General features: G+C 45.7%; 1 protein-coding gene across 1 annotated transcript in view; it reads left to right on the top strand.

Moving 5' to 3' along the window:
- Window positions 1-2,554, top strand: part of Muc5ac (mucin 5AC, oligomeric mucus/gel-forming) — a 33,190-nt gene extending 30,636 nt beyond the window's left edge. Inside the window, exons 44-49 of the mRNA XM_051192135.1 lie at window positions 160-282; window positions 365-466; window positions 864-983; window positions 1,171-1,228; window positions 1,330-1,438; window positions 1,921-2,554. Coding sequence (XP_051048092.1) covers window positions 160-282; window positions 365-466; window positions 864-983; window positions 1,171-1,228; window positions 1,330-1,438; window positions 1,921-2,203 — 795 coding nt within the window. The 3' untranslated portion in view covers window positions 2,204-2,554. The remainder of the gene's footprint in view (window positions 1-159; window positions 283-364; window positions 467-863; window positions 984-1,170; window positions 1,229-1,329; window positions 1,439-1,920) is intronic.
- Window positions 2,555-19,437: the final 16,883 nt, after the last annotated feature.

Here is a 19,437-nt window from a genome sequence, read left to right on the forward strand (position 1 = left end):
CTCCTGAATTATGTTCTCTTTATGATAAGGGTAACATTAAGGGTCATCTTCTAGAGAACGGGTTAACTTGGTGGGCAGCCAGGGCAACCAGCCAGTCACAGTATTGAGAGGTGTCTTTCTAGCTTGAGTCCACTAATGCCCAGTCCTGACTCTTCCCAGCCTGGTGATGTGGTCTCCTCCAGCCCATGCGAAACATGCTTGTGTCAGGCGCCCAGCAATCCCCATTCAGATGTCTTTGTGATCAGCTGTGAGACTGAACTCTGCAACACTCTATGCCCCATGGTGAGTACTGGCCCCATCCCTGCTCTCATCACCCTGTGCCCATGGCCTGAACTCCTCAAGCAGCATACCATTCTTCCTGCAGGGCTTTGAGTACCAGTCCAAACCAGGACAGTGTTGTGGCGGGTGTGTGCAGAAGGGCTGCACCTTTAAAAACAGCAGCAGCTCTACTGTCTACTACTACCTTGTGAGTACCTGGGACTATGCTAGGTGACCTCAGAAAGGGGACTAGATGATAGGAACAGCAGATCACAGGCTCTGCAAAGCCACCACACTCTCCAAGGAACCACTCAAAGCACCAGGCCCAGGTATAGAAAGAATGAAGAACACAGTATTTGAAGTGAACAAACAGGGTTCTGGGGGCATTGAAATCTGAGTGGCCTAAATCTTGGAGGCTCAGAGATGCTCAGGCAGGGTCCTGGGGACTCCAGGTTGAACATGCAGGGTCCTGGAACCTTGAGGGCACTTGGGAAGCCATCTTTTGCAGACATAGTCCTGGCCTATGCCATTGTCTCCCTAGAAGATAATAGGCTGTGGGGAGATAGAGGTTGGGCACTCACTATGCAGGCTGGGCCTCCTTTCAGCCTGGTGAGTCCTGGCCAGAACCTGGGGACCCCTGTGTGACTCATAAGTGTGAGATGCTCCAAGAAGTATTCATAGTCGTGACAACGAAGAGGGAGTGCCCCAAGATCAGCTGTCCACAGGTAAGTTTGGGCGTTCCCACGCCAGCCTAGGAGGCAGCTCACTTGGAGATGAGGGAGAGGCCAATGTCGCATGGCCATTAGGCTTATCCCCTTCCCCCTATTGTTTGCATTTGACCTCATGTCTCATTCCTCCATTTCTGGATGCCTCATTGCCCCTGGTATTCACAATGGCCCATTGTTGGCACAGGGCCAGGTACAGCTGAGAGAAGATGGTTGCTGCCATGACTGCGTCATCCCCCAGCAAAGTAAGTGGGGGCTTGACGAGGAAGGGGTTGATCCCGGCCTGGGGAACCCAGGAAATGACTGAGCAGACACTTACCCTCTGCCTCATTCCCCATCCTCCCAGAATGCACAGTACACCAAAGACAGCAGATCATCTATCAGCAAAATTGCAGCTCCGAGGGACCAGTGAGCCTCTCCTACTGCCAGGGCAACTGCGGGGACAGCACCTCTATGTATGAACCCCAGGGAGCTTCAGGGGACAGTGTTTGGAGATGCAATTGGCGGTGGGGGTGGGATGGGATGTGTGGTGCACTCAGGTCCAGAGGCAGTGCAGGGAGGGGCAGAACCAGGAGGGTGAGAAAGAGGGAGAAGACTGTTATGATAACTTGAGCGTCCCAAGATGGCATCAGCAGGGGTCCAAGTTTCTTGGGCTATGTGACCACATTTGAAGCAGGATTTCCGTTTGTGGAAATATCTCAGAGGTACAAACCCCAGTCCCACAGCAATGACCTGCTGTGTATCTGGTTGCAGACTTAGGACACCTGGTGGCCAAAGACAGCTGTGGCAGAAACATTTGCCCCAGGGCAATTGGCAAGTGAGAGCAGTAGGGTTTTGAACCCAGGGTGAGCTCGGCACTGAGCCCACTGGACGCAGAGCCTGTGGCAGCCGTAGGCAGCTCCTGGCAGGGCTGGGTGCTGAGCAGATCTACCCACAGGTACTCGCTGGAGGCCAACACAGTGGAACACAAGTGTGAGTGCTGCCAGGAGCTGCAAACCTCACAAAGGAATGTGACTCTGCACTGTGATGATGGCTCGAGTCGCACCTACAGCTACACCCAGGTTGAAAAGTGTGGCTGCCTGGGCCAGCGGTGCCATGCTCTAGGCGACACAAGCTACTCAGAGTCTTCAGACTCAGTGTTCAAGTCCAAGGAAAGCAAAGAACATGGCCAGCAGTCAGCATTCAGGGCCAGCAAGGAGATGCCCGGGTCTTCCCAGTAAACTGAGCAACACTGCTATCCCAGAACACCACCCAAAGGTCCTCTTGAGGCCAGCAGGACGTGTGCTGCTTGTTCAAGTGGCTTGAATTCCAGACATTCCTACCCACCACTTCCTCTCCAAGAGGGACATCGACCCCAGCTGTCCTCGGAGGGAGAGGTCCTTTCCACCATTTAGGAGCCTGAGGGCCACTGGACTCCTTTGGAAAGAACTTCAGCATCAAAGGATCCCATAAAGGAGTCACTTGCATGCAGATGTCATCTGCCTGGCCTCACTCTCCCCTCAGCCCTGCACCTGTGCCCCTTTCAGGGAATGGCCAATTTGTTTTATAAATACACTCAGAGCATTTGTGGATTCTGTGTATGTGTGTGCTATTTTTTAAAAAAACATGTCTATACAGGAACTGAATAAGGGCAGGCCTGGACTTCAAGGGGCTTATACTTCAGGATGTTCACTAGGGACTTGGCAGTGAGGGCTGCTGGGGAGCCTCTATTTACTAGGAGGATATGTCCCAAAGTTGACAATCATTACACAGAGTGAACTAGAGCCTGACTGATGCTCACAGTCAGAAGCATCCTGGGAGAGGACGATGAGGGAGAGAATGAATGAGTGAGTAAATGAATGAATGAGTGAGCGAATTAGTGAATGAGGAAGTGATTGAATGAGTGAATAAATGAGGGAGTGACCGAGTGAATGAGTAAGAGGACTAGTGAGTGGATGAATGAGTGAGTGACTGAATGAACTGGTGACCGAGGAGATTAGTGGATGAGTGGATAAGTGTAGTGAGTGAATGCATGGATAATGAAGTGCTTGAATGATGGAGGGAGGGAATGTATACAAGTGATTGAATGGGTAGGTAAGTGAACTAAGGAGTAAGTGGATGGATGATTGAACAAATGAGTGAATGAATTAGTGAGTATATGGAAGAACAGATGAATGAGTGAGTTAGCCAATGAATGAATAAGTGGATTAATGTATGAATGGATGAAGACATGGCTGGTCAAGTGGTTAAACAAATGAGTGGATGAATGAGTAAGTGCATGAGTGTATGAATAAATGAAAGGGACCTGATGGTGACCAGCCTGAGAAAAGCAAGTCTATATATCTCACTCTTCAGAGGGAGGGGGGCGGAAGTGGCGGCTGAGTAGCCCATGGCAGCCCAGGATCATGCACAAAGCACACTCCAGTGCTCAGGAGCTCCAGCATCATCAAGAGTGGGCACATGGAGGGCAGGAGGATGAGTATCCCTAGAGCAGACACTAGGGAGGGGAAATGTCAGCCTTTTGCACCCAGACATTTGCTAGGAGGCTGGAGCTATACCCTGACAGGACAGGAGATTAAACAGACAGACCTTGTTGGATGCCTGGAGGCATCCTGGGGCTTAGGCTAAGGTCTTCAGACCTGTGGTCACTGGGCAGGTGTGGGGTGAATGGAGCGGGGTCTATTCAGACTGTCTAAAAGTGTCTGGTATGGCATGAGGGGAGGAACACAGTTCTCATGCTCAGGTCTTTGTCTCACCCAGCAAGGCAGCATGCTGGTGGCCAGCACAGTGTACATGGGAATCCAGACTCGTGTATCCAAGTCCAGCCTCCAGGAATTCAATGTTCATTGCTTCTGTTCTATGCTGTCTCAGTTATAAAAACCAGGCTCAGTTGGGTTCGTTCTGGGGCCCAGGGGCCTGCAACCTTTCATTGCCTGTTGGGAAACCTGCTTTCGGGAGTTCAGTTGTGTTCCTCAGTGTTGCCATAAGGTGGTGTAAGCCCAGCTCTGCACCTTTGTAGTATTCTGAATCTGGGCTTTTGTTCTTGGGTGGACTGTCCCTTGAAGACAGCCAAAGGCAAAACTGAAGCCCTAGAGGGGACAGGGTTTCCCCAGGGTCTCAGGGCTGCAGGGTCCAAGGGAGAGTGTAAGGACAGTCCTTAAGTTATTCCCAAGCATTCCCACTGGACAGGCAAGCTTTGGATTCAGCTGGAGAATGAAAATCCTTGTCCCTTCACCTGTCTGCTTACCCAGGCAGTCAAGGCTTGGGCTTGTCCCTAAGTCACCTTCAGGTCCATTCTGCCTGAATGCAGTCTTCAAGATTAGGAAATTAAGGCTCACCAGAGATATATCCAGTCCCTATTGGGTCCCTAGATCACAAAGGGTTTTGTCCTAATGGCAGGTCTCACAATATTTCCTGGCATTGAGTTTCAGACAGACAAGTCCTTGCCTGCATAATATCAGAGCTTCCAGACTTCTAAGTGCCCTGCTTCCTTGGGCTATTTATTTCCAGTGGTTTGGGCTGCCTCAAAGCTTGATTCCTATCCAGGACCAGTGCTGAGAGGGTCACTCCCTGGCTGAGACCCTGTGACCTTTCGTGCAGGCAGCAACTCTGAGGCTGGCTGGCTCTGCAGGTCTGCTCTGTTGCCTGGCTCACCCCACTGACCTCTTAGTCTCTGCCAGTCCCTAATCAGTGTCATTGCCCCTGGAGAGGATCAGGTATCCCAGAGAGCCGCCTCTTCCTCTCAGAGTGGGGCAGTGCTGTGGTGACTAATCCCTTAGCTCTTGGAATACCCGTAGATTGAGGGCCCCTGTGCGTCATTTCTACCTAGAACCATGGCAGGTGTGCTGGCAGGAAGCAACCAGATCGCACGCTCCCGGAGCGGGGGGGGGGGCAGTGGTTATCTTCCTTACCTGCACACCCTGCCCACCACAGCCTCAGCCAAATTGTGCAATGCATCGTTTCTGGAAAGAGCTGAAGAGCGGGGCAGGGGCCCACACACACCTTGGTGTTAGTCTCCACCCTGACCACAAGGGTAGAACTTTGACCCACACCCTGGACTTTACATGGAACAGGGCATGAAAATTTTATTGCTGAAATGTCTAAATGAGACCCCGTAGACCCAGGCTGGCCCGGACTGCTCCTGAGGGCACAAGGTCTTGAGAAGTCAAGTTCCACCCTCCCATGTTTTGGGAACTTCCATAGTTGAGGACAGGATAAACAGGGCAGAGTAGGCTCCTGACCTCTCACCCAGCGCTCTAGCACCTTGCTTTCATTTACAGTGAGAGAAGCCTGCTTAATCTGAGGCCAGAGCCAAGGTGCAGTTCCCTGCGACTGTCCTGGGAAGGCAGGGTGGAAAGGGAACCCTGTCTAGCAGTCTGCGGGCAAGAGGAAGCAGCCCAAAGCTGGGAAGGGAGGGTGGTCCACCAAGGGTCAGAGGTGAGCCTAACTCCAGTTGACCTGGGGTTTTCCACAGCTTAAGATAAGGATGGTTTGGCATTTGAGGTTGTGCTGGTGTCCAGAAGTGGGGAGAGACCCCTCAGTGCTTCTATCGCCAAGCAAAGAGTGCTTCTGTACACAGTCCCAAGATAAGATGACCAGAGTGGAGCCTAGAGCTGACACGTACACAATGCTCAGCCACCACAGTGGCTACCGTAGCTGTCCTACTCCCACTTCAAAGAGGCTGTTTAGATCCCCAACCCACCCTACAGGCCATACTTAGGTCTGCCCTTGAGGTCCGGATGCGGAGTGTTGGATTTCTGGGGCCTGATGAGAATGTCAGGTAGAGTATAGGCATGCAAACGTCCCCAGGATAGGTCACAGCTGACGCAGCAAACAGCTTGGACTTCTGTGACATACCAGGTCAGCTGCCAGCAAGCAGTGACCAAGTCCCCTTTACTGTCAGTAGGTCCCCAGGCCTGTGCCCAGTTCAGGCCCATCTGACAATATCTTTCTGTAGTGCCTCAACCCATTTCCTCATGGAAGAGCACAAAGGGTTCCACCCTTAGAGGTGCAAACTCCAGCCATCCTAGTCTGAACAGGGGACACTGATGGGGACAGAAATGTATAAGGGCCAGGACAGCCTCACTGAACCCACACCCTGGCTTCATCCTCGTCTTCCCACCCAGAGGAGCCCTCAGAGGGTCCAGAGAGCTCCTCAGCTGTGCTTCAGAGTGGGATAGCCCCTGAAGAGACCACACCTCTGACATTTCCCAGGGAAGTGGGACACCTTACCTCACATACTGAAACACAGCCCAGGGGGTCAGATGTTCCTGTCATTTCTGGAATCAGATTTCTTCCTGCGCCCCAGCCAGTTCCACCAGGATAAGAGCAGCTTCTTCCCACACAGCCTTGCTCAGCATGAAGCCAGGTCTGGGGTTTCCTCTGCAAGTACTTCAGTTTCTTACTGGCCCACTGCCCAATGAGAGCCCACAGCCTGAGGCTGTACCCGTCTTTAGCAGGCAGCTCCTGAGCCTCAAAGTTCCACAAAAGACGGGCACCCCTGAGACTCTCTTTCCTGCTGTGAGCCCTGGGGGAACTGGGAAGAAGGGCCCCCAGTATAGAAATCATGTACTTAGAATGTGCTCTGGGCCCTTGTACCTGATACCCTGCTAAGATGCCATGCTGGGACCAGAGCCTGTGTTAGCTTAGAAGTGCTTGGCAGCTCTCTGAGACCTGGGATGTTAAACAGCTGTCCTGAGACTATCCACATCTCCAAAACATCTCTGCAGTGATGACTGGGCTGGTTTGCAAACTCTCCTTCTAGAGAGCTCAGTGCCATTGCTCCCTTGTTTGCTTGGAAGGGTGTGTTCAGGCATTACTGCAGGTCCCAGGCTGATGTGGACACTTGGGTTCACCTGCACAATCTTGGCCCTGCAGGCAGGAACCCTCCACTCCTTAGTAACACATTTATTCTTAAGGAGAGACGTGGCAGTAGCTCTGAGTTGACCATCTCCGGGCCTCAGGCTTAGGAGTCTGAGCTGAATGAGCAAGAGACCCTGTGACTAAGTCATACCTTTATGTATCTGTTGGGCTTTCTCATGGTGACACTGGTGACAACTCAGAACATAATGGCCTCGGGCACCTCTGACTCATTTTCCTCCTGGAGCATGGACTCACAGCTAATGCACTTTCTCCTTGTTCTTTTCTAAACACTGTCCCTGTCCCTGCTGTGGGGTGACATGAGGGGGCCCAGGGACAGGAAGCATCTGAATGTGGAGAGTTTTCTGGGCCTATGTCTCTGACAAGAGAACAGTAGTGCAGGGCAGTCTATGCCTTCCATTTCCCAGTGCCCAGACCTGCATGGGGTGTGTCCTTTGGCTGGGTTGGGGCTTCCATAGCTCAGTCACCACAGTGGCCCTGAGACTGGGTGGTGTGAGCTTGTTGGGGAGAGGCCAGTGCAGCCTGCGTGTGAGTATACAGCTGGCTTTTGTACCAGACATCTCTCTCAGCACAGGGCCATGCGGGGAGGAGGTCACTGGCCTCTCAACAAACCTCGCGGGTAGCAAGTCAACAATGGGGTTCCTGGAGGGGAGGGAAGGGCCTGTTTGTCCACTTGGCATCTCTGTTTGGGGACAGGACACTGAGGCCCTGCTCTTGTTTGCTCTCCCTCAATCTGTCTAATCCTGAGCAAACGTGGTGGCAGGGGGCTGCTTCTCACCTTTTCCTCTATACCAATCCCTCACATGCCCCAACCAGCCCATCAGTGCCGGGGCTGGGCTGCCCAACTACTGAGGGCCACCACAAGGCCTTGGGCCTGGGTAGATAAGCTGGAGATGGGAAGGGGCCATGGCTGGAACACCTGAAACACCTGCCCCATCCATTAGTTGTCTCAGACTCCTGGATTCCAGCCAGGAGACATAATACCCCTACTCTTCTGAAACCCTGCTTTCTCTCTGGCCCTTGTCCACACCTCACTGAGACATCCATGTCCAGGTGAGGTTTGTGGCTGCCCCTCTTTGCCCTTCTACCCACCTATTCTTCAAATCACAGTCAGCACAGGGCATTCTGAGGGACTTTTTAATCTTGATAAGACTTTGAGTTTCCAGGTATGTTGCAAAAATAGAAGCAAGAGCTCCCACGGGCTCCCTCCCTGGGTTCACCCATGTGTGCTCTGCTATGTGCGTCACCTTTTGCTTACATATGCACTCTGTATGTACATATCCCTTTTTTCTGAACCACCAGAGTTTAAGAAGTGTGCCCCTTCACCTTGTAGCTATGGGTGTGTCTCCCTGGAAACAGGGTGGGGGGGTCACACCAGAGGAGTTCATTTGGCCACAATGCCACCATTCAGACCTGTTCAACTTCCATCGTGGCTCCATTTGTCATCATAGCTGCTCACTTCCATATTGTTCTCTGTACCCCACACACCAACCTGCTCTTCCATGCTAGGGCCAGGCTACGGCATCACTGAGAGCTACTACAAAGCTCCCCCTTCCCCAAGCCATTGTGGCTTCATTTGTTACAGCTATTGACTCATGACCAGAGTCACAGAAGTACATGTGGGTAGCTCCTTCCATTTGGGATCTGTCTTCAGTGCTACTTTGTTTCTTTCTTTTTGATCAAGGCCAGAGACATTGGATTCCCCACAACTTGGATTATAGGTGGCTGTGAACTGCCCTAAGCCAGTGAAACTAAACTCAGGCCCTCAGTAGGAACAACACATGATCCTAACCACGGAGCCACCTTTCCAGCTCTGTTTCTGTGTTTCTTTTTGAGGGGTGCAGGTTTTTGCATAGCAAAGATCTGGCTCTTCATATTAGGGTACATGAGTTCAGCCTGGTTCTCCTTCCCCGTTATAGTCAAGGGTGCCCCCTACCCCAGCTGGACTGCCACTGGGTTTCCTTACTGAGAAGTTGCTCCTCTGGGGTTTGTAAGTGCCATGTGTGTCTAATTGGGGACCATCAGTGTCCTTGCTGGCTCTGCCTGAGTAGCACTCACCAGCATTTTCTGATCCCTTCTCCTTTTCTTATTGACTTTCTTCTGCAGGAAAGATTTTCTCTTCCATCCCACTTATTTATTTTTTTATTTTTAAGAATTTCATACATATAAACAATGAAATATAATCATATCTACTCCTGATTTCCCCCACTAATCCCCTCATCACACCCACACCCTTCATCTCTTTCTTGTAATGATTAACCTACTAAGTCCAGTTAATGCTGTTCATACCTGCATGGGTGCAGGGTATCCACAGCATCATGGGAAGCTACCAGTGGTCACCCTTAAAGAAGGATTCTCCCTCCCTCGGGTGCTATCAACGGCCAATAGCTCTTCAGTAAGAGGTAAGGCCAGGAGAGCCCCTCCCCCACCTATGCCACAATTTTGGCTGCCCTGATCTGGTGCAGATAACCATAGCCACTGTGAGTTCATCAGTGTGGTAGCCCTGTTGGGTCAGAAGATGGAGTTTCACAGCACTCCTTTGACTCTAACATTTTCCCCTCCCCTCTTCCACAACCTTCCCTGAACCTTAGTAGTGGGTGGTGATACAGGTATCTTGTTCAGGGCTGAGCACTCGGTCTCTGGTCCTCAGCCCTGTGAGGAATGCATATCTCTGTTGACCGCTGGAGAGTTTGAAAGTAATTGGCCTCCATACTCTCACAGGGAATAACACTATTAGGAGTTGCGGTTGTGTTGGAGTGAGTGTAGCCTTGTTGAAGGATATGTGTCACTGTGGGGGCAGGCCTGTCAGCACTGGGAGCTGAATGGGCACCAGAAGTTTGGGTCCTATTATTTATTTACTTACCCAGATTCAAAATTTTTATTTTCATACTTTTAAAGAGGAATTAACCAGTCAGTAAAAAAAAATAAAATAAAAAAAAAATGGTGTACTAGAAAACTTTGTACTCCTTATTGCACAGAAATGCCAGGGTCAGAGAAATAGCAAGAAGGCACTGCCTAAATTGACTTGGCCTGGGCTCTAGGGGATTGTCCGTTTTTCAGAAATGAAGCAAAGAATCAAGAAGAATCCATTTCCAAAACAGTGTCACAGGTCTGTGCTTGTGCACTGGCAGTTCTGGCATTGAATACCAGGGTCCTGCCTCCTCCATCTCCCCACACCCAGGAAGAGCAAGCAGATGGTACTCAAAGGGTACTGTGTGCATATGTTCTGACCTGCGGGGGTGGCACAGTTGCTGCTTCTGTTCTGCTTGACTTGGAGCAGGGACAGGAAGAGTGGCTTGCATAGCTTAAAATGCTTCTCGAGATCACAGACCCACAGACTCCTGGGGCAAAGAACACAGCTGAAAACCTCCTGTAAACCATCTGGGTGAGCTGGAGGAGTTATCTTCGAGAAACAAGGGCATCTATGTACCAGAAATTCACCTACTGTGGGCTTGACTACAGTGTTGTAGGAGGCCTCAGTGCAGATCCAAGGTGCAGAACTGGGAGAAGGCCCTGGAATTCAAGGAAATACCTGTCCAAGACTAATGGAGATGTGAGTTAAAGAAACCAGAGCAAAAGGTTGGGCAGATGGCTCAGGGGGTATCACACTTGCTGAGGAAGTGTGAGGGACTGATATTGAATTTCCAGAACCTATTTAAAGCAGGACATGGTAGCACACATCTGCAACCCCAGGGTCCTGTGCTGAGATGAGATGGACACAGGCCAATCTCTGGAAGTTCATGGACCAGCTAACCTAGGGTATGCATGGCAATCAACAAAAGAGACCTGTACTCAACAAGATGAAAGGTGAGGATCAATACATGAGTTTGTCTTCTGACCTCCTGAACTCACACAAATAAACACACACATGTGTACACATACATATCCATGCTCATGTATCATAAATGCATAGAGCCTTCAGTGGCCACATGAGACAAAGACTAGTTTTTGCAAAACTAATTTGGAAACATCTTAAACAAACAAACAAAATGGAGCATGCCCTTCTTTGGGCTCCATATCCAGGCTCACACCTCAAGTTCCTTTACTGGAGGCCAGGCTGATCCTAGGGACCACAAGTAAGACATTACCCACTGCTCCTTAATATCCCTTAAAGTCCACCCAACAACCTCAGACTTCTCTCCCTCTCCTGGACTCCATATTCTGGCAAACACCTTTGGCAGAAGACTTCAGTTTTACTGGTGTCCTGGTGGCTCCCACATTGCCCACAGCAGCCAGCCAACATTCCCTAAAGCTGACCAAAAGGCCTCCGACAGTATCTTCTCTCCTGAACTCCATATCCTAGCCCACAACTTCAGCAGAAAACTTCTGCCATGAAGGAGGCCACACTGCATTAGGAATCCCAGAGACTAAGTAAGTATCAACAGCCCCAGAGGCCACACAGATACTTGGAACCCCAGAGGCAAAGTTAACATCCAAAACCCCACAGGGCTTGCAGGCCACAAAAACTCCACTGGAGATGCCCTACTGGACTAAAACCCTTGGCAACTTAGGCCAGAAGACAAAAAGAAAACAGAAACCAAGGAACAAAACATCCATCCAACAAAGACTAACTCAAAATCAACACCTAGACCTATAATCATCCCAAACCCAGATGACTAAATGCCAGTGTAAGAACACAATGAACAAGAGAAAGGGCTATCCTATGAGAGCAAGACCTGAATAATCCAATACAGCTGAAGCATAAGAAAATGACCTTAAAACCAACTTTAAGAAGTCCTGAAAGAAGAAATGAAAAAAAAATTCTCTTAAAGAAATTGTGGAAAAGACAAACAAAAAATTGTAGGGAATCAATAAATCCCTTAAAGAATGCCAAGAAAATCAAAAAAAAAAAAAAAAAAAAAAAAAAAAAAAACCAAACAAACAAATAGGTGAAGGAAACTATTCAAGACCTGAAAATGGAAATAGAAGCAATAAAGAAAACACAAAATGGAGGGAATTCTGGGAATGGAAAATCTGGGTAAGTGAACAGGAACTACAGACACAAGTACCACCAACAGAATACAAGAGATGGAAGAGAGAATCTCAGGCATTGAAGGTATGATAGAAAAAGCAGATTCATTGGTCAAAGAAAATGTTAAATCTAAAAAATCCCTAACACAAAACATCCAGGAAATCTGGGAAATCATGAAAAGACCAAACCTAAGAATAATAGGAATAGGAGATGAGTTCCAGCTCAAAGGCCCAGAAAATATATTCAACAAGATCATGGAAGAAAATCTTCTTAAAGAAAGACATGTCTATAAAGATACAAGAAGCTTACATAACACCAAATAGACTAGATCAGAAAGTCCCCCCACTACATAATAATAAAAACACTAAACATATAGAACAAAGAAAGAATATTAAAGCTGCAAAGGAAACGGAGCAAGTAACACATAAAGGCAGACTTACTAGAATGTGGAATTACACCTGACTTCTCAATGGAGACTCTAAAAGCCAGAATGACCTGGACTGATGTCTTGCAGACTCTAAGAGAACATAGATGCTAGTCCAGACTACTCTACTCAGCAAAACTTTCAGTCACTATAGATGGAGAAAACAAGATATTTCATGACAAAGTTAAATTTAAATAATATCTAACCTTATACTCAGTCCTACAGAAGGTACTAGAAGGAAAACTCCAACCCAAGAAGGTTAATTACAAACACAAAAACACAGGAAAAAAATAACCTCAAACCAACAAAATCCAAAGAAGGGAACTACACATACATGCTTACTCAAACACACACACACATACACACACACACACACACACACACACACACACACACACACACACCATTACTACCACCAACAAAATAACAGGAATTAACAAATCATTGGTCCAGAAAATGAAAAGCTGTGGATTCCTTCCAGACTAATGTGGTTTGATCAAGCCAGACCACCTGAAACAGAGTACCAGGTGATTTTACATTCAAAACAGCTGGACAAAGCAGCCTTACAGACTACAGCCAGGATTTCTGCATCTTCTTAGAATCCCCTTACCAGCAGGAAATAGTTTGGAAAGAATGATGCCCAAATTCCCAAATATTGTCTATAAATGTTTGTTTTCATTTAAATGGACTTGGTTATATAAAATAAATAAAAAACCCCAAATCATTGGTCATTAATATCTCTCAACACCAATGGATTCAATTCCCCAATAAAAAGACACAGGATAACAGAATAGATATGAAAACATGGTCCATCCTTTTGCTTCATACAAGAAACACACCTCAACACCAAATATAGAAATTACCTTAGAGTATATGTAGGAAATTTTTTTCCAAGCAAATGAACCTAAGAAACAAGCTGGTGTGGCCATTCCAAAATCTAACAAAATACACTTCCAACTAAAATTAATCAAAAGAGATGGGGAAGAACATTTCACAGTCATCAAAGGAAAAATCTACCAGGAGGACATTGCAATTAATATCTATGCCCTAAATGCAAAGGCACCCACATTTGTAAAGGAAACATTGCTAAAAGCTTAAATCATACATCGAGCCTCACACATTAATTATAGTAGACTTCAAAATCCTACTCTCACCAATGGACAGGTCATACAGACAAAAACTGAACAGAGAAATATGTAGCTAACAGATGTTATGACTCAAAAGGACATAACAGATATCTACAGAACATTTCACCCAAATGACTCAAATGAACCTAATAGATATCTATAAAATATTTCACCCAAACAGAAAAGGATATATATTCTTCTCAGCACCTCATGAAACATTCTCCAAAATTGACCATATACTTGGTCACAGAGCAAGTCTCAAGATACAAGAAAATTGAAACAAAAATCTGTTCTTTATCAGACCACCATGATTAAAGTTGGATTTCAACAACAGAAAACCTACAAACTCATGAAAACTGAACAATTTACTACTGAATCAACAGTGGGTCAAGGAAGAAATAAAGAAGTTAAAGACTTCCTATAATACAATAAAAATGAATGTCCAAACTTATGGGACACAATGAAAGCGCTGCTAAGAGGAAAGTTCATAGCACTAAGTGCCTTCATAAAGAAATCAGAAAGAGCTCATACTATTGCCTTATAGAATACCTGAAAGCTCTAGAACAAAAAGAAGCATGCTCACCCATGAGGAGTAGAAGGCAGGAAATAAATGGAGGGTTGGAATCAATAAAAAAAAAAGCAAAGAGAACAATAAAGAGAATCAATGAAACAGAGTTGGTTCTTTGAAAAAATCAACAAGATAGACAAAACTTTATATGAACCAACTAAAAGGTAGAGTGAGACTGCTCGAATTAACAAATTCAGAAATGAAAAGGGGACAATAACAACAGTCACCCAGGAAATCCAAAGACTCATTAGGTCATATTTTAAAAACCTATATGCCACAAAATTGGAAAATCTAAAAGATATGGACAATTTTCTCAATAGATACCACTGGCCAAAGTTAAATCAAGATCAGAAAAACAACTTAAAAGATCTTGTACTGGCTAGTTTTATGTGTCAGTTTGACACAAGCTAGAGTTGTCTGAGACGAAGGAGCCTCAGCTGAGGAAATGCTTCCTTGAGATCCAGCTGTAAGGCACTTTCTCATTTAGTGATCAATGTGGGAGGACCCAGTCCATGGTGGGGCCCATCCCTGGGCTGCTAGTATTGGGTTCTATAGGAAGGTGGGTTGTCAGTTGGGAGGCCTGGGTAGTCTATGAGTCCTCTGGCAGTAGAACCAGTATTTATCTCTAGTGCATGAATGGGCTTTGGGAGCCCATTCCCTGTGAAGGGATACTCTCTCAGCCTAAACACACAGGGGAGGGCCTAGGTCCTGCCCCAAATGACCTATCAGACTCTGATTACCCCCTATGGGAGGCCTCACCCTCCCTGGGGAGTGGATGATGAGTGGGGATGGGGGGATGGTGGGGAGCATGGAAGGATGGGAGGGAGAGGGAACTGGGGTTGGTATGTAAAATAAGATGTTTTTAATTTAAATAAATATTTATTAATAAAGAAAAGAAGGTAGGTTGAACAAGCCATGGGAAGCAAGCCAGGAAGCAGCTCCCCTCCATGGTCTCTGCATGAGCTCCTGCTTCCAGCTCCAGCCCTGTCTGAGTTCCTGTCCTGACTTCCTTCAGTGATGAAAAGCAATGCTGAAGTGTAAGCCTGATAAACCCTTTTCTCCCAACTTGTTTTTTGGTCCGGTGTTTTGTCACACCAAGGCAGATCTATAATATCCCCTAAGGAAATAGAAACAGTCATTAAAAGTCCCCCTCCCCTAAAAAAAAAAAAAAAAAAAAAGCTCAGGGACACATGATTTTAGTACAGATTTTCAAAGAAGAGCTAATTCCAACACTCCTCAAATTACTCCACAAAATAGAAACAGAAGAAACATTGCCAAATTCATTTTATGAGGCCACACTTACCCTGATACCCAAATCACACAAAGATGCACCAAAGAAAGAAAATTACATATAAAGTCCCTCACAGAACCGGGAAGGGACAAGTCCCCCAGAGCACAGGGGAAGTGGGGGTGGGCAGCGAATGGAGAGAGGAGTAGGAGAAAACGAGGGGGAGGAAAGGAAAACATGTGCGACCAGGAAGATTGAGCCTGGTTAGGAATAGAAGACAGAGAGAGAGAGAGAGAGAGAGAGAGAGAGAGAGAGAGAGAGAGAGAGAGAGAGAGAACATAAAAGAGGGAGCCAATATTGGTTTGAAGATAAAATTGAACACAAAGAAAGGTCTAGAAAACTACAAGACTGCCACCAACTAACAATTTGAGCATCCGTGGAAAGGCTAACATAAATGCCCTTCCCGGATAGTGAGATCAACAACTAACTTATCCATGGAGCCCTCATCTAATACCTGTTGGAAACAGGAGCAAACATCCATACATAAACACTGAGTCGAACTAGAACCCAGATGCAGATGGAGAGGACAAGACCAGGCGGCAGAAACACATAGAGACAGCTTACCTGAACAAGGAGGAGCTAACGGGCCCCCAGACTGATAGCTGGGAAGCCAGCATGGGACTGACACAGGCCCGCCCCCCTGAATATGGGTCTCAGCCAGAAGGACTGAGCAGTCTAAGGGACCTTAGACAGTGGAGCCAGGATGTATCCCTGGTGCACAAAAGGACCTTGCGAACACATCCCCCATGAAGGGATAAATGCTTTAACCTAGAGACAGGAGAGAAGCCCTAGTCCCTACTTCACATGACCTGTCAGATCTACATGACCCCAACTGGATGGCATTGCCCTACATATGGAATTGGGGTGGGGGGATGGGAGGAGAGGGTGGTTAGGGTGCATGTGAGAGGGCAGAGAGGGTAAAATGGAGAGAGGGAGGAAGGGGGAACTGGGATCGACTTGCAAAATAATAAATTAATTAAAGAAAATGCTTTGACTCCAAAATTTAAGTTCAAGGACAAGTTACTGGGGAAAAAGATTTCTATTTTTGTTTCCACAGAAAATGAAAAGCTGTGGATTCCTTCCAGACTAATGTGGTTTGATCAAGCCAGACCACCTGAAACAGAGTACCAGGTGATCCTACATTCAAAACAGCTGGACAAAGCAGCCTTATAGACTACCAGGATTTCTGCATCTTCTTAGAATCCCCCATGACAGTGCCCCTTACCAGCAGGAAGTAGTTTGGAAAGAATGATGCCCAAATTCCCAAATATTGTCTATAAATGTTTGTTTTCATTTAAATGGACTTGGTTATATAAAATAAATAAAAAAATAAATAAATAGCTTACACTTACCAAATATAGCAAAAACAAAAACAAAAACAAAACAAAAAAAAAAAAAAAAGAAAGAAAGAAAGAAAATTACAGGCCAGTTTCCCTCATGAACATTGATGCAAAAATACTCAATAAAATACTCACAAACCCAATCCAAGAACACACCAAAAAGATCATCCACCACGATCAAGCAGGCTTCATCCCAGAGATGCAGGGCTGGTTCAATATAAGAAAATCTGTCAATGTAATCCACCATATAAACAAACAGAAAGAAAAAAAAACCCACATGATCATTTTGCTAGATGCAGAAAAAGCCTTTGATGAAATCCAACACCCTTTCATGATATAAGTTTTGGAGAGATCAGGGATACAGGAACACACCAAAACATAATAAAGGCAATATACAGCGAGCCAACAGCCAACATTAAATTAAATGGAGAAAAACTTAAAGCAACTTCACTAAAATCAGTAACAAGACAGGACTGTCCACTCTCTTCATACTTATTCAATATAATACTTGAACTTTTAGCTAGGGCAATATGACATAAGGAGATAAAGGGGATACAAATTGGAAAGGAAGGAATCAAAGAATCATTAATGATCATAATATATAAAAATCTGCATTTTTAAGACAATAAAAAAAGAATCACTATTTGTAAATGATGTGATTGCAGACATAAGTGACCCCAAAAATTCTACCAGGGAATTCCTATAGCTGATAAACAACCTTCAGTGTAGTGGCTAGATACAAAATAAACTAAAAACAATCAGTAGTCTTCCTATATACCCTTCAAACTAGACACAAATATTATAAAATGTCTTGATGGTGTAACTATAAAAAAGCAAATGAAAGTCTTGAATGGCAAGAACTTTAAGTCTTTGAAGAAAGAAATTGAAAAAGATATCAGAAAATGGAAAGATCTCTCATGCTCATGGGATGATAGGATTAACATATTAAAAATGACCATCTTACCAAAAGCAATCTACAGATTCAAAGAAATCCCTATCAAAATTCCAACGCAATTGTTTATAGACCATAAAAGAACAATACTCAATCACATATGAAAAAACAAGCAAACAAAAACCTAGAATAGCTAAAACAATCCTGTACAATAAAAGAATCTCTGGAGGTATTACCACATCTGATTTCAAGCTCTATCATAGAGCCATAGTGATAAAAACCGCCTGGTGTTGGCATAAAAACAGATAGGTTGATCAGTAGAACTGAATCAAAGATCCAGACATAAACCCACATACCTATGTACATCTGATTTTTGATAAAGAAGCCAGAAATATACAATAGAAAAAAAAAGCATCTTCAACAAATGGTGCTGGTCTAACTGGATGTCAGCATGTAAAAAGAATGCAAATAGACCCATAATTATCACCCTGCACACAATTCAAGTCTAAGTGGATCAAAGACCTCAACATTAAACCAGATATACTGATAGAAGATAAAATGGGACTAACCTTGAATGCACTGGCACAGGAGACAACTTCCTGAACAGAACAGCAATTGTGCAGGCACTAAGATGAATAGTTAATAAATGGGACCTCATGAAATGTTTCTGTAAGACAAAGAACACTGTCAAAAGGGCAAAATGACAGCCTACACAATTGAAAAAGATCTTCACCAACCCCACATCTGACAAAGGGCTGATTTCCTAAACATATAAAGAACTCAAGAAACTAGACATCAACAAACCAAATAATCCAGTTTAAAAGTGGGGTACAGATATAAACAGAGAATTCACAACAGAGGAATCTCAAATGGCCAAAAAAAAAAAAAAAAAAATACCCAAAGAAATGTTCAACATCCTTATTCATCAGGGAAATGCAAATCAAAACAACTCTGAAATTCCATCTTTCACCTGTCATGGTTAAGATCAAGAACATAAGTGTCAGCTCATGCTGGAGAGGATGTGGAGCAAGGGGAACACTCCCCCATTGCTGGTGGGAATGCAAACTTGTACAGCCACTTTGGAAACTAATATGGTGGCTTCTCAGAAAATTGGAAATTGATATGTCTCAAGACCCAGATTTACCATTCCTGGGCATATACCCAAAGGATGCTCCACCTGACCACAAAGGACACTATGTTTTGTTAATAATAGCCAGAAACTGGAAACAACCTAGATGTTCATCAACCAAAGAATAGATAAAGAAAATTTAGTGCACTTACGTAATGGAGTATTATTCATCTGATAAAAACAATGACATCATAAACATTTTAAGTTGTAAAGTACAGGATAACCATGCTACAATCCACAGACCCAGAGAAGCTAAGTAAAAAGGAAGTTTCAAGAGGAGACACATGATTCTTACTGTGAAGGGGAAATAGAGTAGACATCACAGGTGGACGGGGGTGGGGGGGGGTGGGGACTCAGCAGGGTGTGGGCTGGGCATGGGAACAGGAGAGATCTGGTTGGGGGAGGATGGAGGAACAGAGTTCTAGGAAAGACAGTTGCAGCAAGGGACATCTCTGGGAGGAGCTAGAAACCTAGCTTAATGGAAACTCCCAGGAATCTATGAGGGTGACCCTAGCTAAGACTCCTAGCAATGGAGATGCAGAGCCTGAACTGACCATCTATAGTAACCAGGTAAGACTTTTAGTGGAGGGATTGGAACCCCAACCCAGGCACACAACCTGTGACCTAAAATTTTCCCTGTCTACTAGATATGTTGGGACAAAGGTAGAGCAGAAATTAGGGGAATGGATAACCACTGACTGGTTCAGTTGAAATCCATACTATGAAAAGGAGCCCATCCATGACAATGCCTGGAAGGTCAGGACCCAGAGGCTTGGCAGTTCAGAGATTTAGGACAGAACAAACATGTCTGGCAAAAAAAAAAAAAAAAAAAAAAAAAAAAGTCAATGAAATGAT

Source organism: Phodopus roborovskii, unplaced genomic scaffold (genome assembly GCF_943737965.1).
Source record: "Phodopus roborovskii unplaced genomic scaffold, PHOROB, whole genome shotgun sequence".
Taxonomy (NCBI): domain Eukaryota; kingdom Metazoa; phylum Chordata; class Mammalia; order Rodentia; family Cricetidae; genus Phodopus; species Phodopus roborovskii.